The 21,824-nt window shown below is 39.7% G+C and overlaps 1 protein-coding gene across 3 annotated transcripts in view; it reads left to right on the top strand.

Annotated features, from left to right (window-relative positions):
• Positions 1–21,824, top strand: part of dars2 (aspartyl-tRNA synthetase 2, mitochondrial) — a 119,081-nt gene that overhangs the window by 71,257 nt on the left and 26,000 nt on the right. For 2 of the 3 annotated variants that reach the window (XM_060931251.1, XM_060931233.1), the window contains 2 exons: positions 4,977–5,012; positions 14,403–14,465. In XM_060931251.1, the coding sequence (XP_060787234.1) occupies positions 4,977–5,012; positions 14,403–14,465 (99 nt within the window). The remainder of the gene's footprint in view (positions 1–4,976; positions 5,013–14,402; positions 14,466–21,824) is intronic. The other variant, XM_060931242.1, reaches the window with a different exon arrangement.

The following is a 21,824-nucleotide window of genomic DNA, read 5'->3' as shown; positions in this document are numbered from 1 at the left end:
GATACAGAACCGCTTCATCTGTCCACACTACAGCGGAGCGCTACAGTACTGATACTGTACCGGTACGAAACCCATACATTTGTGGGTTTCGTACCGATACAGTTATACCGCTACAGTACCGGTATAGTTGCTAGTGTGGACAGGTGTTGCGGTACGAAAGTAGCATCGTATCGGTACAAAATCCCTAGTGTGGACAGGGTATTGGATATCCTAAAGATTGCACTTAGTGAAAACACTCAATAACACAGTCTTATAAAGTGGATAAATTCTTTTGGATACTCAGTGTTTTCCCCAGAAAAAATGAAAGCCCTAAATTCTGGCATGATAATACACAGACAATTGAGCGCCAACGGTGTGAACGCCCAAGGCGCGAAGCAAAACTAGGGGGGTGCGGGGGTATGCCCCCCTGGAAAATTTTTTGAAAATAGATGCTCTGAGGTGCATTTTCAGGGTCTCTGAGAGGTTTTTGATACATGATTATAGGATAGATTTTACCAGTGTTTCAATGATTTCTGACCTAAATAGTATTAATGTAAACACATTTGAAATTTCACCTTAAAGTTCAACATGCAAGTTAAACTGTTTTGTTCTAGATTACTGAGGTATACGACAGATTGAAAATCTACGGGAATTCCTTAATTACCTATGATCAAGTAGTGTTGAAACACAAATGTGCATGAAACTGTGACCAGGGGGTGTCGTGGCTCAGGTGGCTAAGGCGCCATACCATAAATCCGGGGACCCGGGTTCGATTCCGACCCGAGGTCATTTCCCGATCCCTCCCCGTCTCTCTCTCCCACTCATTTCCTGTCCTGTCTCTACACTGTCCTATCCAATAAAGGTGAAAAAAAACCCAAAAAATATCTTGAAAAAAAAAAAAAAGAAACTGTGACCAGCGGTTTGCTCCATCTTCTGCAATCCAGTGAAGAGAATCGATCATTATGACCTCCTGTTGATCACAAAGGGATCTGAACCCAAGACCTGCCACCTTAAAATAAGTTGCTGTATTACTATAACTGTAATGATTTAGAATGTTCCTGATGCAATTACCGTAATTTTCCATCAGTGAAGAGCTATAACATCAATGAAACTGTCCTCATGTTAAAACTGTTAATATTATAGTCAGGCTGTCTGTTGTTGCCCAAATGAGGATGGGTTCCCTTTTGAGTCTGGTTCCTCTCGAGGTTTCTTCCTCATGTCGTCTGAGGGAGTTTTTCCTTGCCACCGTCGCCACAGGCTTGCTCATTGGGGATCGATTAGGGATAAAATTAGCTCATGTTTTAAGTCGTTAAAATTCTGTAAAGCCGCTTTGCGACAATGTTTATTGTTAAAAGCGCTATACAAATAAACTTGACTTGACATGTATAACGAAGGTACACTGAAAAGAAAAGTAAGGCAACCGCATATTATAAAGTTTAAATTTTGGCACTTTTATTAAATGGACTAGATTAAGATTAAAACACATTTAAAGGAAAAGAAAACTTCATTCATACATTTAAGTTTGCAGAAAGATGATGGACTTAGAAACACATTCATAAAGAGAATTTGTTAATCAGTGTCAAATGTAGCATAATTTCGAATAATAATAATAATAACGATAAGCGTGTTTGGCAGCGTGACGTCACTGTGAGCCTTTAACCAAAGAATAACCCGGAGCCGCCTTTTGTTAAATGGATCCCAGTGACATCACACTGCCAAAAATGCTGATGGTTATTATTTGAAATGATGCTATATTTGACACATTTGGACAACTTCACTTCGTGAGAGTGTTTATAAGCACATAATCTTTCTGCAAACCCAAACTAATGAATTAAAAGTTTTTTACTCTTTTAAAGCAGATTAATTCTCCTCGGCTTTTGCTCGGCCCAATGTTGGGCAGCCCTCTCATAGTCCATCTCACGGTCATCCATGCTGATGTGGATCAAATTGTCCAGCGAGTCTTCTCCTCGCTTATTAAAATCAGTCGGCTTTGTCCGTCTGGTGGGGGACAACATGGGCAGCCAATGAGATCGCTTATAACGAATCGGAAAATTCCGGGATGTCTGACGTTTTCTTTCGATGTTTTTATTGGACGGTTTGAACACGTGATCTTGACACAGCCAACAGATTAGTTTTTTACATCATACCACGCGGACATATTACTTTGACAGAATCAACACAAACACTGGAAAAAAAAGAGCGCTTGTTTAACACAAATATCAATCAGTATGTAAATGGATCTGTTATTTGCTCTGCTATGTATCTAGTTACTTGTGGGTAGGGAATTTAACGCATCGGTATAAATCTAAGCGTACCGGCAGGCAGAGCAAGCGTATCGGGCCCGATACGCTAAAACGCTTTGGGGGAAAACCATGTTACTATAGATTTAATGCTTACATACTCTGATTAGTGATTTTAAATAATATTCATTTTAATAATGAAAAAAAAATCCACACAAATATATAAACAAATAGCACTTTTCTTAAACGTTTATGAACATTTGTACTACCTCCATTTGCTTCTCTCTTTAGCTTTCAGTGGTTTAAAAAGAGAGCTCTGATTTCTTGTTCAGTCTGTTTGTACAGCCAATCACACACCAGCTCTTTCCCGTTTTAGATCTGCGTTTTTGTGTTTTAGGGCTGCGTTACATCTGTCTATGGTGAAGTCACACGCGTTCCTGCTGTTGCATGTTGTTCCGCCCTCTGCTGTCTCAACAACACAATTACAGTTAGGAAAAACTAAGAGTTAATGCACTCTGATAATAAATTTTTTATTTCAATTTGAATCGGTATAAATTTTGTATCGTGGTTTATCATCGCACAATATATCGTGACATGCCTACCAGACACTCATTTTTACAGACGAAGCCTGTGGGTTTTTTTTTTTCTTTTTAAACTAAAAGCTACAGGAGCTAACAATCTACGTGCCAAAAAGCCACTACTGGGAATTAGACGGCATTTCAGGTATCTTGTATAATTAAAAAAAAAAAAAAGGATCACCATGACGATGAAACCACACACACTCTTGCACTAAGGAAATGGTTTTATTTGGAGCATCTAGCATGTAATGTGATACAATGAGTGTATTGCATTACACTACATTTAATGGCATTTAGCAGACGCTCTTATCCAGAGTGATGTACAGTGGTGTTTGAAAGTTTGTGAACCCTTTAGAATTTTCTATATTTCTGCATAAATATGACCAAAAACCTCATCAGATTTTCACACAAGTCCTAAAAGTAGATAAAGAGAACCCAGTTAAACAAATGAGACAAAAATATTATACTCGGTCATTTATTTATTGAGGAAAATGATCCAATATTACATATCTGTGAGTGGCAAAAGTATGTGAACCTCTAGGATTAGCAGTTAATTTGAAGGTGAAATTAGAGTCAGGTGTTTTCAACCAATGGGATGACAATCAGGTGTGAGTGGGCACCCTGTTTTTATTTAAAGAACAGGGATCTATCAAAGTCTGATCTTCACAACACATGTTTATGGAAGTGTATCATGGCACGAACAAAGGAGATTTCTGAGGACCTCAGAAAAAGTGTTGTTGATGCTCATCAGGCTGGAAAAGGTTACAAAACCATGTGCAAAAAGAGTTTGGACTCCACCAATCCACAGTCAGACAGATTGTGTACAAATGGAGGAAATTCAAGACCATTGTTACCCTCCCCAGGAGTGGTCGACCAACAAAGATCACTCCAAGAGCAAGGCGTGTAATAGTCAGCGAGGTCACAAAGGACCCCAGGGTAACTTCTAAGCAGCCGAAGGCCTCTCTCACATTGGCTAATGTTAATGTTCATGAGTCCACCATCAGGAGAACACTGAACAACAATGGTGTGCATGGCAGGGTTGCAAGGAGAAAGCCACTGCTCTCCAAAAAGAACATTGCTGCTCGTCTGCAGTTTGCTAACGATCACATGGACAAGCTAGAAGGCTATTGGAAAAATGTTTTGTGGATGGATGAGACCAAAATAGAACATTTTGGTTTAAATGAGAAGCGTTATGTTTGGAGAAAGGAAAACACTGCATTCCAGCATAAGAACCTTATCCCATCTGTGAAACATGGTGGTGGTAGTATCATGGTTTGGGCCTGTTTTGCTGCATCTGGGCCAGGACGGCTTGCCATCATTGATGGAACAATGAATTCTGAATTATTCCAGCGAATTCTAAAGGAAAATGTCAGGACATCTGTCCATGAACTGAATCTCAAGAGAAGGTGGGTCATGCAGCAAGACAACGACCCTAAGCACACAAGCCGTTCTACCAAAGAATGGTTAAAGAAGAATAAAGTGAATGTTTTGGAATGGCAAGTCAAAGTCCTGACCTTAATCCAATCGAAATGTTGTGGAAGGACCTGAACCGAGCAGTTTGTGAGGAAACCCACCAACATCCCAGAGTTGAAGCTGTTCTGTACGGAGGAATGGGCTAAAATTCCTCCAAGCCGCTGTGCAGGACTGATCAACAGTTACTGGAAATATGTAGTTGCAGTTATTGCTGCACAAGGGGGTCACACCAGATACTGAAAGCAAAGGTTCATATACTTTTGCCACTCACAGATATGTAATATTAGATCATTTTCCTCAATAAATAAATGACCAAGTATAATATTTTTGTCTCATTTGTTTAACTGGGTTCTCTTTATCTACTTTCAGGACTTGTGTGAAAATCTGATGTTGTTTTAGGTCATATTTATGCAGAAATATAGAAAATTCTAAAGGGTTCACAAACTTTTAAGCACCACTGTACATATCCCAGTATGTACAAGCATAGGTATGAAATTGACTGGGATAAGTGCGTGGGAACCTGTTCAGACGGCGCACAAGCTGTGACTGATGAGCATAATGGTCTGCTCATGAAAGATTCACATTAGAGCTCTCGCACCGAAGAAAATGCACCTGACCTCCAGCAAGTAATGGATGAAGCTGTTTGCACTGTCAGTTACATCAAGGTCAGCGCAACAAGTGGGTGATTTTTTTTCTTTCTTTCAAGGTTCTGTGTCAGGAGGAGGGAGCTGAACACGATCAGGTGGTGTACCACAGCAAAATGTGTTGCAGGGGTAATGTACTGTGTCACCCTTATGAGCTCCTAGATGATGCAAAGTCAAACTCGCTGCTAGTGTTGAAATTTATTTATTTATTTAAAGGAAAAATGGCTTGCACTGCCAGGCTATATGTCTGACATTTTTAAACAGCCCATTGACTGGAATGTGGTACTACAAGGGAAAAATGTATCGGTTCTATTTCTCTATCGATCGACACATCACCGATGCCATAAAAAATTCCCTTCCCCGTACTTGCCAACCCTCCCGATTTCAGCAGGAGGCTCTCGATTTTAGCCTCTGTCTCCCACCTCCCGATTGTATTTATTAAAAACTGGGTAATCTCCTGGTTTTGGGAAATCCCTACCGCCAAGTTAAAAATACAGTACCAGTCAAAAGTTTGGAAACGCCCTCTAATTCAGTGGTTTTTCATAATTTTAAAATTTTCTGAATTGTAAATTAATACTAAAGTCATCGACATTATGAAGAGATATATATGGAATTATTTGGTAAATAAAAAAGTGTTAATCAAACCAGAATATGTTTTATATTTTAGATTCTTCAAAGTAGGCACCTTTTGCTTAGATGACAGCTTTGCACATCTTGGCATTTTCTCAGTCAGCTTTACGAGGTAGTCACCTGGAATGGCTTTCAGTTTACAGTTGTGCCTTGTCGAGTTAATTTCTTGACCTCTTAATGCGTTTGAGACCATCAGTTGTGTTGTGAAGAGGTAGAGTTGGTATACAGTGAATGGCCCTATTTGAGTACTGTTCTAATCCATATTATGCCAAGAACTACTCAACTAAGTAAAGAAAAACGACAGTCCATCATCACTTTAAGAAATGAAGGTCAGTCAAATTTCAAGAACTTTGAAAGTATCCCCAGGTGCAGTCACAAAGACCATCAAACGTTATGATGAAACTGGCTCATCAGGACCGCTCCAGGAAAGGAAGACCTCGGGTTACCCCTGTTGCACAGGATAAGTTCATCAGAGTAACCAGCCTCAGAAACCTCAAGTTAACAGCACCCCAGATAAGAGCCCACCTAAATGCTTCACAGAGTTCAAGTAGCACACACATTTCAACATCAACTGTTCAGAGAAGACTGCGGGAATCTGGACTTTATGGTCAAATTGCTGCAAAGAAGCCACTTCTAAGGAAGAACAACAAGAGGAAGAGAATAGCTTGGGCCAAGGAACACAAGGAATGGACATTAGACCAGTGGAAATCTGTCCTTTGGTCTGATGAGTCCAAATTTGAGATTTTTGGTTCCAATCGCCATATTTTTGTAAGACGCAGAAAAGGTGAGCGGATGGTTCCTACATGTGCGGTTCCTACAGTGAAGTACGGAGGAGGAAGTGTGATGGTATGGGGGTGCTTTGCTGGTGACACTGTTGGCGATTTATTCAAACTCGAAGGCACACTTAACCAGCATGGCTACCACAACATTCTGGAGCGACATGCCATCCCATCTGGTTTGCGCTTAGTGGGCCCGTCATTTGTCTTTCAACAGGACAATGACCCAAAACACACCTCTAGGCTATGTAAGGGCTATTTGACCAAGAAAGAGGGTGATGGAGTGCTTCGTCAGATGACGTGGCCTCCACAATCACCTGATCTAAACCCAACTGAGATGGTTTGGGATGAGTTGGACCGCAGAGTGAAGGCAAAGCAGCCAACGAGTGCTCAGCACCTTTGGGAACTCCTTCAAGACTGTTGGAAAACCATTTCGAGTGATTACCTCATGAAGCTGATTGAGAGAATGCCAAGAGTGTGCAAAGCTGTAATCAAAGCAAAAGGTGCCTACTTTGAAGAATCTAAAATCTAAAACATATTTTGGTTTGATTAACATTTTTAAAGTTTACTAAATGATTCCTTACGTGTTGCTGCATAGTCTGGATGACTTCAGTATTAATTTACAATGTAGGAAAAAAAAAAAACATCGAATTTGAAGGTGTTTCCAAACTTTTGACTGGTACTGTACTCCCGATTATGTCCAATCAGAATTGTATGAGAAACACTGCTGGCGTCAACCGATTTTTAACCAATCAACGAACAGAACGACAGTCACTTCCGTAATGTCGGATTCACCCAGGCTGTCCGACATTTTTTACAAGCAGTCATTCATCATGGCCACTAAACCCAATACCAAACGGCAGAAATATGAATGCGAATACCAGGTTGCATGGGAGAATGAATTTCCGTGGATAAGCAAATGTTTGACCAGACAGCTACATGTTTTAAGGTAAAGATACATTAAATCAGAATATAATGGACATTTGAGTGTGAAATTAAACTAGTCTTCCATACCATTTCAGAAACAAACTGTACAACTTCTAAAGTGTTTAGTGAAATTTTGCATGACAGAGAATTTGTTTGGTGAGCGTATTTGAATAGTGTGGTCGTGTCTTAGTGCTATTTTGAATTTATGTTTGAAAGTTTTAAGAGAAAGTTTGTAAGTGAATTATCTGGAAAGTGATTGATTTTGATAGAGTTTTAAGTGAAAGATTACTAGTGAGTGTATTTTGATAGTACTAAAATGTTGCATTCGAGTGAATTTCTTTGTGGAGTATATTTTGATAGTATGGTAGTATTTATAGTACCATTTTTACATTTTGTTTGAAAACTTTCAAAGTTTGCAAAAGAGCAAATTCCTCTGATGCATTCCGACAGGATTTTGATAGGATTTCTAGTGCGTTTTAAAAATTCTGTTGGAAAGTGTTTAGTGAGAGCGATGCATTTTAGTCGTACTAAGACAGTGCAGTATTTATTTAATTGAATTGTTACTATTTTGGTCAAATCTTATTAAAATCTAATGTATATATGATATTATAGTGCTCTGTATTTTTACAAGCTTACAGAAGGAAAACACATTTGATGCAATCCAATAATACTTTCATTCACTGTGACTTTTAAGAAATTATAAACATTCTTCTAAAGCATCACTTGTGTTATTTTCTGTGTATGTAGACAATATTCAGGCATGAGATTTTTCAGCTCAAAATCTGATTTAAGACTTCCCTTCCATTGTTACTCTATTAAAATTCAAGACAAGAGTATTATTTCAGATTTTTCACTCTGAGCTCTCTCATGCCTGATGCATGAATCCCAGAACTTAGAGTAACTGATAGAACAACTCTTTAATTGTATAAATTTCAAATGGTTTGCAATTAACTGGGACCCACTGTTTATCATTTCAACCGTGCATCAGACCCTCAGCCAGTTGAAAAGGTCATTCACGCACTTTTCTCCCCCAGGAGAATTTAGAAAAGTTGCCAAGTATGCTTCCCAGTGGTTGTTTTTGCTGGTGTACTGAAAGGTGGGGGAAAGAAGAAAAAAAACCCCAAAACCTCTGAGCATGTTATAACATTTATCACAAGGGGCAGCTGATTTATTTTTCATCCAGAATCTCAGCATGTTGTGGTTCGAGTTTGAATATGAAATAAAAACCACCTCGAGTTTCTCTCAAAGCGACCAAGAATCTGTTTTTGGAAAATCTTCTTGATCTCCTATATAAGTATGTACATTTAAATGTAACGTCATAGTTTTCTATTTGAATTGCAGCTCATGACGACAATCACGATAAGAGCAGAAACCTTTTAAAGAGAAACCGAGCTTGTTCTTGCATTTTAAAATGTCCCAGAATAATTGGTTTGTGCTAAATGGCTTAACATTTTGCAACATGGAAATGTGCTATCTAATCCTCCAGCTGTCCAAAAGGCATGAGAATGTGACCAGGGCACACAGGCACACATCGAATATAAGCTTGGACTGATAATACCTTAAATTCACAAATAGTTTTCTTTACCCAGGGCTGCATTAAAATCTCAGGATCACCCAAAGATATTAACATATAAATTACCATCTTCTTTTGGAAACGTGCATTCAAATTAATTTACTGATGTATTCTAATATGAAATATTTTTTTAACCTTTCGGACAAACCCCCCACACTCATGCCTTATTTCAAGGGATAAACCTTTCCAATACGATAACAGTATGAATGGAGTCGGGTGTCTTTTATCTCCCTGAGAACATGAATGAAAATAAATCGCACAGTTACAGCTGCTCAACATTTTAGATTCTGCAGAGCAACATTTAGAATTTAAATCAGCATTCCCTAACTTGAGGCAAGTTTCTAAGCGCACGAAGCATGAAAAACTCAGTTTTGTTTGTACTGTATTCACAAAGCATAAAGTGTAAAACATAAAAAAAAAGTGACTTGTATTTAAAAAAAAAAGAACCGTCTTGTATGGAAAAAAACATAAATGCCGTCTCTGTTTAAACTCATTCCCGGTTATCTATCTATCTATCTGTCTGTCTGTCTGTCTGTCTGTCTGTCTGTCTGTCTAGAGATATAAAACAATTCAAAGTGAATAAGTGAGCTTATATCATAGCTCTATATCCGATGTGAGGAACGGGTACAAATAACGGATTTCTTTCTGTTGTCCTGAAGAAGGAGTTGACCGAGGGCTTTGTCATTGAATGGGGAAAAGAAGAGATCAGTTTTTTTTTCTCTTTTACATTTATTCATGACATTCATTCATCTTTTAACTTCGTTCAGAGTTCTTCTTAATGGTTGGTTATACAGTGCCCTTCACAATTATTGGCATGACTTGTAAAGATCCATCCACCTTTCGTTGAAGTAGCTTCATCTCACACTGAAAAAAAAAATACAAGAAAACTCCAAACTTTAATTGAAAAAAAAAAATTAGTGGAAAGCAAATCCCTCATGAAATAATTTTCAACAAAAACACATGCACCGCTGGAAATGATGGTGAGCACAATGTAACTGAAGCACATTTCCTATTTAAATTGGACATTTCTGAGTTGATTGGAGTGTGTAGGAACTTTCAAGTTGTAATCCATGACTTCCTGATTAACTGGGGGACAAATATGAGGTGACACAGAGGACAAATTCCCTTAGGCCCTGTCCACACGGCAACGGATTCAGGTGACTCCGATACAATTGCTTATCGTTTAGGCCTGGCGTCCACACGGCACCGGCGTTTTGGGTGCCCAAAACGCAATCTTTTTGAGAACGGGTTCCAGAGTGGAAAGATCTGGCAACGTTGCCGTTGTGAAGTCGTCTGGATGAGTAAAACGGATTTGTTTACGATGACGTCACAACCACATGACTGTGAGTGCTTCACGCCGGGTAGAAGTGTAACGAATATCACCAGGAAAAAGCCTTACAGAGCACTAGTGAGAGTGAAACACGAGCTTAGATATTATTATTATTATTATGTTCAGTGTTAGTTCACAGTAGTAATGCAAGAAGCAGAATAGTGACAGTAATAGTGAAGCAAAAACATGCAATTGTACAAACACTGCAGCTCTACAGCAAAATATTCATTTATGAAATGGTCTGATTCTTAACACCAGTAGTGCCAATGATCTTCTCATTGTGATGCGAGTTGTCAACAAATCCTATAACTTGGTTCATGAAACGCGCTTACAAAATATTTTCACTGTGAATATTTATTGTGTAATGGTGCAAAGTGAGAGAGAGAGAGAGAGTCAATCCCGCCAGCAAAAATAGAGAAAAAAAGAGCAATCTCACCTCTTCAGATGTGGGTTTAAGTCCTACAATACATTCCTCAAAAAGGGCGTAGAAGAGCAAATTAATCATTATTTAATTAGCATTCAATTTATTCCGGACCATTAAAGACACCGCCTTCCGTGTAGAATCATAGGTCATCCTCGCCGCCATTTTGGAGAGGTCAAAGCGGAGAATAAAGATTAGCTGCGTTTAACTGTACCAACAGGTTTGCCATCCAAACGAGATCACATGAGATTACCTTTCACAGGTGAGACTGGAAAAATACTTTTCATTGTATTTGGTCATTATAATGTAATTTTACAAACAGATTTTCCTGACTTTGTGGCTAATATGCATCCTTACTTCTTCTATTGTTCTGGTGTCTCCGAAGGGACCGTCTTACAGCGCCCCTAGAGGTGTGGCATGTGTATTGCATCGTTTTCAGCAAGCGTTGCGTTGCCATATGGACCTGATATTTTACTGATTGTTGCCCATTTGGACGCGATATATTTTTAAATAACATCTCGTTGCCGTTGTCGTGTGGATGTAGCCTTAGTCATCCATCAACATGGGAAAGAGAAGAGAACACACAAACCAAATGAGGGAGAAGTGTGTTGACCTTCATAAGTCAGGGAATGGTTATAAAAAATAGCTACTCGGCTGAAAATGTCCATTTCTACTGTTAGGGCAATAATAAATAAAAAAAAAAAAGTGTACACTAATGGGAAGTGTTACTAACTTGCCTGTAGGAGGACCCAAGGTTTATTTTTCCCCCATGTACTGTATAGCGAGGAAGAGGGTAAGAAAGGCAAAAAAACATCCCCAAGGATCACTGTTGGTGAATTACAAGAAAAAGTAAAATCTTGGGGTTTCCAAGTCTTCAAAACCACCATCAGACTCCACCTCCATGCCAACAGATTGTTGGGAAGGTTTGCCAGAAAAAAGCTTTTTCTCTTGGTTAACCACAAATGTAAGCACGTGAAGTTTGTGAAATGCTACGACAACTTTGACTGGAACCGTGTTCTCTGGTCTGATGGAACAAAAATGGAGCTTTTTCAGCAGTAAACACTCAAGGTGGGTTTGGTGTAAAAAGAAGGATGGCTATAATGCAAAGAACCTGATCCCAACTGTAAAATATGGTGGAGGTTCTGTGATGTTTTGGGGCTGTTTTTCCTCCAAAAGCCCTGGAAACCTTGTTAGGGTACATGGCATCATGGACTCCATGAAATACCAGGACATTTTAAATCAAAATCTGACGGCTTCTGCCAGGAAACCAAAACTGGATCTTCCAGCAGGACAATGATCTGAAGCACATGTCCAAATCAACACTAAAATGGTTCGCTGACCACAGAATCAAGCTTCTGCCCTGACCTGAACCCCAGTGAAAACGTGTGCGGTGAGCTGAAGAGGAGAGGGCACAAGAGAGGGCTGAGAACCCTGGATGATCTGGAGAGACTGTGTAAAGAGGAATGGTCTCCGATGTCCTGCTCTGTATCTCCAACCTTATGAACTGTTATCGGAGAGACTCGGTGCTGTTTTACTGGCAAAGGGAGGTTGGACAAGGTATTAAATGCAGGGGTGTCAATAATTATGGTCCGTGTTTTTGTTGAAAGTAATTTTCTTGATGAGGGATTTGTCATTGTCTGAATGAATTTATTTCAATTAAAGGTTGAATTTTTCTCATTTTCAGTGCGAGATGAAGCGACTTCACCAAAAGGTGGATTTCCCCACCCACCCCAACCCTTTTTACTAATCTTTACAAGGGGGAACAATAATCATGGAGAGCACTGTATGTTCCATGATGCGAACAAGAAATTAATTTCATGTTCACATGCAGCGTTTCAGAATTTCAGAGGCCACATAACCATAGCATTTTCAATTTTTGACCTCTTGCAATATTGATACGGGAGCCACATGTAAACGAAGGCTTTCCGCTTTGTTCAACTGGCAGAAAAAGCCAGTACACTGAAAGGGAAAAGTTGCAGGAAATGATCGATGTTTTTTTTTGTTTCTGGTAGCTGGTACTCTTTGCTTCTTATTGACTTCATGTCCGTCAACTTTGACCAGTGAGTTTCTGAACTCAGACTTGCGAGGCAAAAAGAAAAAAAAAAGCAGGGCCGGGAGCTCACTGCTAATTATTATAGAGTAGATGCACTAGATTTTGACTTCTTGTTTTTATTTATTTTACTGTTGCTTGGAAAAAAAAAAGCTAGCCATTGTTATCCCTACATTCTCTCCAGGTGTCATTAAAATGGGTTGACTGTATGCAAAATAATCCAATTAAAATTTTCATTTTTGTAATAAGCCTTTCTGTATGAACAGGCAGGTTGTTTGGAAATAATAATTTTTATTTTTTCGCAGTCCGGTTTCCATCAAATCCTGCGCTCTGATTGGCTGGTGAGCGCCTCCATATCCTACAATATGGACCCCGGTTAAACTCGCTGGTTCACAACAACAACAAACATGGTAGCAATTTTTGTCAACATTTTTATAAGATTTATTTATGAGATTATCAAAAATCTTGTAAATTTTTGCCAGCATTTCTCAGCATAATAGCATTAATTTTATAGCACGGATAGCGATAATGACAGTGTTCAGAGCGAAAGCGAGTTTTACTACCCTGAGGAAGAAGAAATAAAATAAAACATTTCAGGAGAAAGCTAAAAACCTCTAACTTGCTAACGCCGAGCAAAAACATGGCTGAATCCTGAATGACTCAATTTTGTATAAATAGGGGACTACATAGGCGGCAAAATGTAGTTTTTTTCCTGCCATGGAAGTGCACTTGTATACCGAGGAGGAAGCCATTTGCATTACAGCCGTGAATGAGGATTCAAAATGGCGGCTTGGCTCGGTTTTCCCTTTCAGGCGCTCTCGTTTTCTATTAGAATTTGGTAAAGAAAAAAATAAATATATTATTTACCAGCTTAAGGTCAGTCTGTATGGTGAAATACCGTGACCTTAGCCCAGAGGGCCTCACTCAGTACTTTCAAGACCTCAGTCACGATATTTCACGATACGGACCTCCCAGCTGGTAAGTAACATGTATATCATCATTTGATATCTTTCAGTAAAGGCCGTTAGGACTTTCTTGTTGGCAGTGTTTGCCTCTGAATCACAGAAACGCAAAACATTATTATTATTATTTTTTTTACACACACTTTACAAGTAAATTTTTTGCAATGAATGAATAATTATTCACAAACGAATTGAAAAACTATATACAGTAGTGTGCAAACGTCTGAGGCACCCTTCCGCCCCCCCTATACAAACTTGTCTGTTTTACAACTTCTACATTATCAAGTTAGTTACAAAAACATTCTAGAGTTCCATACGTTCGTTTTCCAGCACAGAATTAAATGTTACGGGGGGAAAAGGTTTGTATCTGAGCAACGTATTCCATAAGAGAGCACTTTTCAGATTAAAAAAGAAAACATGATGAAGGCTACTGGGTTTTGGTGCAAAATGAAGACGCAAGTATGACAAAGTGTCCAGAAGACACTTCTGTAGCTGGTTCTGTAAGATGCTCAGTAAAACCTACAGCTCATTTCCTTATCAAGCTGCACTCCTTATACCTGAGACTACAATTTGTTTTTGCTTTTTTTTAAAAGCAAAAGGTCTCCTCACACCAAATATTGACTTTTTCATTTATTATGGTTTACTGCTTACTGTTTCTAGTACTTTTTTTGGGTGTTGAAACATTCCATTTCATGTATTTTTAAGCCATTTTTGGTCTCCAGCATTTTACATGTGCCTAAGGCTTTTGCACAGTACTGTGTGTGTGCATGTGCGTATAAATAATACACACAGTATATATGTTGGCTTCTTTTTTCTCAGAAACACTTGAAGGGCAAGGACATGGAGTTCTTGAAGCAAGTATCCAGGACTCAGTTCAACCAGGTAAATCTTTGATTCGTATCTCTCCCTCCTTTCACCCACCACTCTTCTCTCACTATATCTTCTTTCTCGGTCTCGATCTCCTTCGTTCTTCTCATCATTACAGAAACATCGCTGGCAGTTAGAATGCACACAGCAACCGAGATAAGCACAGCACTTATCAAATATTTACCCGAAAATAATCCACGAGGCTCGTATCATAGTGAGTGTTCCTACCTAAAGGCAAGGGTAGATAGACCACACTCGAAGGGTAAATCTCAGCCGATTCCGGAGGCTCCTTAGGTGTAGTTAGGAACAGAATGATAAATGCTCACTTTTCTCTGGGACTCTGTTGCATGCGCTTGCAGTAACAAATGTGTATTAGTCATTTGTAATCTGCAGTGATTTGACCTGTGTGGCCCCACTTTGTTTTAAGTGTCCTGCGGCACGGTGTACTTAATGAATTACCAAATGCTTTTACTTTTACCTTTATTTAGTAAATGTACTTAAAAGGCAAGAGTTGGTATTTAAAGAAGGAACAAAAACCACAAAAAATAGACCATGCTGTTAGAAGAAAATAACAGCCAGTGATTAATTTTATTTATTTATGAAAGAAAGATGCATTGTGCTTTCTATCAGTTTATTCTTGTGGAACATTAGTTCAGGGGTTCGCAAATTCTAGGGCAAATGACTCCAAATGAATGTTATGAATTTATGAATATTTTTCAAATTCCAACACAAGTGAGTAAAGACCGCAGGAATATATTATCCTTAGCCGCTTATCCTGTTCTACAGGGTCGCAGGCAAGCTGGAGCCTATCCCAGCTGACTACGGGCGAAAGGCGGGGTACACCCTGGACAAGTCGCCAGGTCACCACAGGGCTGACACATAGACACAGACAACCATTCACACTCACACCTACGGTCAATTTAGAGTCACCAGTTAACCTAACCTGCATGTCTTTGGACTGTGGGGGAAACCGGAGCACCCGGAGGAAACGCACGCGGACACGGGGAGAACATGCAAACTCTGCACAGAAAGGCCCTCGTCGACCATGGGGCTCGAACCCAGACCTTCTTGCTGTGAGGCGACAGTGCTAACCACTATACCAGTGTTTCCCAACCTTTCTTGAGCCACGGCACATATTTTACATTTGAAAAATCCCACGGCACACCACCAAACAAAAATTATATATATATATATATATATATATATATATATATATATATATATATATATATACACTGCTCACAAAAATTAAAGGAGCACTTTAAAGAAACACATTAGATACATCAGATCTCAATATGAAGTTGGATATCTATACAAATATCGACAGGGCAATGTCTTAGGAACAAAAGGATGCAAAGTCTTTTAATGGAAATAAAAGTTTTCAGCCTACAGAGGGCTCAATTGTGTAGACACCCTAAAATCAGAGTGAAATGAAGATGTGGCAGGCTAGTCCATTTTTTCAAAAACTTAATTTCTGCAACTCAAAATGCTTTTCAGTATCTTGTGTGGCCCCCACGAGCTTGTATGCATGCTTGACAACGTCGCGGCATGCTCCTAATGAGACGACGGATGGTGTCTTGTGGCATTTCCTCCCAGATCTGTGTGAGGGCATCCCTGAGCTGTTCTACAGTCTGAGGAGCAACTTGGCGGCGCCTAATGGACCGAAACATAATGTCCCACACATGTTCTATTGGGTTTAAGTCAGGGGATCGTGAAGGCCATTCAATTGTTTCAATTCCTTCATCCTCCAGGTACTGCCTGCATACTCTTGCCACATGAGGCCGTGCATTGTTGTGCATTAGGAGGAAACCAGGACCTACTGCACCAGCGTAGGGTCTGACAATGGGTTGAAGGATTTCATCTCGATACCTTATGGCAGTCAGAGAACCATTTCCTAGGCAGTAGAGGTCTGTGCGTCCCTCCATGGATATGCCCCCCCAGACTATCACTGACCCACCACCAAACCTGTCATGTTGAACGACGTTGCAGGCAGCATAACGTTCTCCTTGTCTTCTCCAGACTCTTTCACGTCTATCACAGGTGCCCAGGGTGAACCTGCTCTCGTCTGTGAAAAGTACAGGGCGCCAGTGGCGGACTTGCCAATTCTGGTGTTCTTCAGCAAATGCCAGTCGAGCTCCACGGTGCTGGGCAGTGAGCACAGGGCCCACTACAGGACGTCGGGCCCTCAGGCCACCTTCATGAAGTCTGTTCCTGATTGTTTGGGTAGAGACATTCACACCAGTGGCCCTCTGGAGGTCATTCTGTAGGGCACGAGCAGTGCTCAGCCTGTTCCGCCTTGCACAAAGGAGCAGGTATCGGTCTTGCTGATGGCTTGAGGACCTTCTACGGCCCTGTCCAGCTCTCCGAGAATAACCACCAGTCTCCTGAAATCTCCTCCATGTTCTGGAGATTGTGCTGGGAGACACATTAAACCTTCTTGCTGCAGCACGTGTGGATGTGCCATCCTGGAGAAGTTGGACAACCTGTGCAACTTCTGTAGGGTTAAGGAATTGCCTCATACTGCCAGTAGAGATAATTACTCAAGCCAAAACCAGCACGAGTGAAAAATCAGCCAAAAAAGATCAAGAGGGAGAAACTTGAAATGACCTCCACATGTAAAACCAGTCCTGTTTTGAGGGTTTTCTGATTGTTGCCACTGTGGTGCACCTGTTGTTAATTCCATGAACACCAATACAGCTGAAAGTGATTAACGATGCCCTCAGCTGCTTAACCAACCAGAAAATTATCAGACAGGTTTAACTGAGGGCGGCACGGTGGTGTAGTGGTTAGCGCTGTCGCCTCACAGCAAGAAGGTCCTGGGTTCGAGCCCCGGGGCCGGCGAGGGCCTTTCTGTGCGGAGTTTGCATGTTCTCCCCGTGTCCGCGTGGGTTTCCTCCGGGTGCTCCGGTTTCCCCCACAGTCCAAAGACATGCAGGTTAGGTTAACTGGTGACTCTAAATTGACCGTAGGTGTGAATGTGAGTGTGAATGGTTGTCTGTGTCTATGTGTCAGCCCTGTGATGACCTGGCGACTTGTCCAGGGTGTACCCCGCCTTTCGCCCGTAGTCAGCTGGGATAGGCTCCAGCTTGCCTGCGACCCTGTAGAAGGATAAAGCGGCTAGAGATAATGTGATGTGATGTGTGAGGTTTAACTGATTTCATGCCAGGCCCAATAAAAAAAGTGTTCCTTTAATTTTTGTGAGCAGTGTATATATATATATATATATATATATATATATATATATATATATATATATATATATATATAATGATTATCTAGTCTCAATTTACTCGCAATTTCCTTAGTAGGAAACCTGGGCCTGTTTAGTTGAACACAAAGCTGATATACTCGTAGGAATTGAAGAAAAGACACACATGAAGATATTCAACAGCTCTAAGTCACTCTCCTTTTTTAGTTTTTATAGCGGTCATGCTTGAAAAGCCCAGCTCACATCGATAGGTTGTGGAAAATCACCTTTTTTGCTTTCTTCTGACCTCTACTCATACTAGGGCCTTCATCTGGGTCAGAATTTTCTCCAGGGCCCAGTTTGGATACCCCCCCAGGAAAATTTCAGGGGTGATAGCGTTCCGGCGCGCCGTGGCTGGGGAAAAAAAAAAAATCTAGTTCGCCCATTGTCCTGTGTCATTCTGAGATGCGCAGATAGACAGTAAAGGGAATTCCGAATTCCCTTTACTGTCTATCTGCGCATCTCAGAATGACACAGGACAATGGGCGAACTAGATTTTTATTTATTTTTTTCCCCAGCCACGGCGCGCCGGAAATCCGGCGCAGCGCGCCGGAACGCTATCACCCCTGAAATTTTGAAAAATAAGGCCTTACAAACCACTTTTCCTGCAATCTGAGCTGTAGTAGATAAAAAAAAAATCTTTTGTCTTTTTTATATATTTACATGAAAATATGTTTCAAATCAATAGGAGTATTGTTTGAATTCAAAATAAAATCACATTCTACATTCAAGGGTATGGTTATAATTCATGATCAACAAAAATGACAAACTAAATTCACATTTAAACTCAAGTTCTATTAATTATCAAAATGATTATATATTAAATAAAATTTCTTAGGGTGACTGACCTTTTCTCCCTATGTCCTCATTAGTTGCATATGCATACATGTCAAACTACACGGAATGTCCGTATTTTATACGGATTTGATTCAATAAACATAGTATACGGGCGTACAAATAAAGTTATACGGATTCTTTAAAAAAACTTCAATATTTATTTAGAGCTATAATCAATTCCCACGATGATAAAAGAGCGCATAACATTTACAAACGTACTGTACACCACAGAAAGCACTGACAGCCAGTAAAGAGTCTTATGAAATCACGCGTTATCTTGTGGTAGCGAGACTTCGTTCCACTTTTGATCATGCGCACACTGCATTGCAAGAATCCCTCCAACCCGGAAGTAACATTTTGTTTGAAACGCGTATTTCCACCTGAGCGACTTTCACTAGTGACTGAAAAGATTCTGAATGGGCACTCCGGCAAGATCAACACAGACACTTGCTGTGACATGCAGCCTAGTGAGGTATTGGTGCAGACTGCTAAAAAAGCTGTGTCAGAGTACAGTTCAGAACATTAGAGTGACACTTTGTGTTTTTGTCAAACATTGGAGCTTTGTGTTCATTCTGAAGGTTTATTGTTATTAATATTGAATAAAAAGTAACTTGGATAGATCATTGTTAATTATCATTCAAATTTTAGGTAAATTATTTTAATTTGCATCTTATACGGATTTTATAAGGGAAATACGGATTTTGGAGGTTGGTTATACAGGTTTGATTGACCAAAGGTTGACATGTATGCATATGATTTCTTCAAAAAGTCTTTTGAAATATTTAAGCTTTCAAAACTGTCAGCATTAATTCAGATTTACTGACTATCATATTAGTTCAATGTATTAAATCAAACGAATGCTAAGTTTATGGGATAATGTCTATGTACACTTTATACAATTATTTATAGTTCACAGTCACTTCTCATTTTCATTTAATAATTTCGACGACGACTTCAGCTTTTTGGCCAAAGACAAAAGCTGGTCAGTCCTCTCTTTTGTAAGAACTGTTATGATTGGCTATCATGCTCTCGCCAGCGATGTTTTGGCCAATTACATTGTCGATAACACGTATTCTACCACGAGACTTAGCGAGACTAAAGATAGCGAAAATGTAAATATGTAACATCATCGTAGAAATTAATTACGCTTGAGTATCATGAAGGAACAAACCCCAACCCCTCCCAACAAATAAAAAAAAAAACTCAACGGATTTGGCATAATATAAAAAGGTCGATTTTTACTCAGAAAAAGCGGAAATCCGCCGAAAAGCGGAAAACTCTCATCCCTGCTATCGCTATCACCGCTGTCACACCTGAAGCATTACTAATTCTATTGTTTGAATGGCAACAGGTAGATACACAGGTTAATTAGCTACCTGCTGCCATCTATTGGAAGAGTATTTAATTGTTCTGCCAGTCACTATACGTCGCTGGCATAGACGAACGAAGACAAATTATTTGCAGTGAATAGATAATTTTTAGAACAATTAAGTGAAATCGGATAATGTCCCACGGTACACCTGATGATCTCTCACGGCACACTAATGTGGTTGGGAAACACTGCATTGCACCACCGTGCCACCCCATAAATAAATAGATATGAACATTATTTTTATCTCCCCAACACATAATGCGAGGCGATATAGCTATCGCTCTGTCTGTCCGTCTGTAAACATTTTAGTTTCTGGAGCGTAACTCAAAAGCTATTTTCACGAAACCTCACACTTCTGTTAAGTGACTAGAGGAGTGAATTGTGCCTTTTGGGATTTCTGTGATTTTTTTTTTTTTTTTCTTTTCCATATTTCCATGCCAACCAATTAAACTTAGGAAAATTTAGAGTGGGGTTTCATGCACTGGGCGGGGGGGGGGGGGGGTTCTTGTTGCACTGACTTACCAGTCTAGTGGGAAGTGGTGTTTTTTTTTTTTTTTTTTTTATTCGGCATGTAACAAGTCACTGAACTCACGATATCGAGTTGATGACTCAATTTTCCCCCACTATATTTCTGAAAAAATATTAAATGAAGAAAATTATTATCCCCCCAAAAATGCAACCTTTTATTTTCCTATTTTTAATCAACTTTAAATATTCCTTTTGTTAAATTAAAAAAAAAAACCTTTTGCTTCATTTTCTTAATAACCAACAATTATTTACCCATATTTGTAAAGGTTGGAGTAAAATATAATGGCCTGTTCACTAAAATATTCATTTTCATAAAAATGAAAAATGTTAATCACAAATAGGCCTTATCTTAAAGGTAGACTGCCTTTCAGATTTTTCAAGTCTAGGTCATAAAAAGAATTTTCCCTGACACCCAGTTATTTTTGTTTTGTGAACTGGAAGCTACGGAATTCGAATTACAGACTTCCAATTTTATTAGATTTTTTTTTAATAGAACAGTTAATGACTTCAGAGCCATGTGGCTCTGAATTCTCTGCTATTTTTTCCTGCTTCACCATGACCCAATACAAGATACTATGCCATGCATTACGTGGTGGGCTTTCCCTGTTCGCACAAGGCATTGTGGGATACAAATTTGAAACAGGAGAGAAAAATGGAGGATACAAATGCAACGTGAAAGGCCGACTACCGGAACGGAAAGTGAGAAGAAAAGACGTTATGCTGCGAAGGAAAGGAAACGCAGGACCAAACTAATAAATATCGGCGCTCAGCGAGCACCTCGGTGTGATCAGCTGTTCGTTTAGCGACAGAATGATGGAACGGTCAGTGCACGGTGAAGGTAAACCTGTAGATGGCAGTAATGCAACGCTGTGGAAGCCAGCTGCCGTAAAACCCAAAAGAAGAAGGTAAACCTGCGCATGCGCACACGGACTTCCTCTGTCTGCTTGACTGCACGAAGCGAGTGATTTCATGCACATTATTTGCTCAGGAATCGCCTCAAATTAAATAACTTCCCGGCCACGGAATGGCCTGATATTTTGTGAGATGTTACAGAAATAAACATATATCACAATGACCAAATTTCAGAGGGAACTAACTTTCACCGATTTTATAAAATTGAAAGGCCGTCTAGCTTTAATAAACTTTTATGAACCTTTGTATTAGCTCAATTTGCTTCTATGTTGTTTAGCTTTCAGCAGTGTGTAAAAAGAGAGCTCAGGTTTCTTGTTAAATCTATTTGTACGATCAATCACACAACAGCTCTTTCCCGTTTTAAATCTGTTTTGTGTGTGAATGATTATATAATATTTTACAGCATTAGAGCGGTTTTACTTCCACCTAAGGTGAAGCCGTATACAGTACACGCCCGCTTTTGTATGTTATTGCAACT

Source organism: Neoarius graeffei, chromosome 1, assembly GCF_027579695.1.
Source record: "Neoarius graeffei isolate fNeoGra1 chromosome 1, fNeoGra1.pri, whole genome shotgun sequence".
Classification (NCBI taxonomy): domain Eukaryota; kingdom Metazoa; phylum Chordata; class Actinopteri; order Siluriformes; family Ariidae; genus Neoarius; species Neoarius graeffei.
Note: the sequence above shows the minus strand (reverse complement) of the source record. Positions and strands in the feature narration are given on the sequence as shown.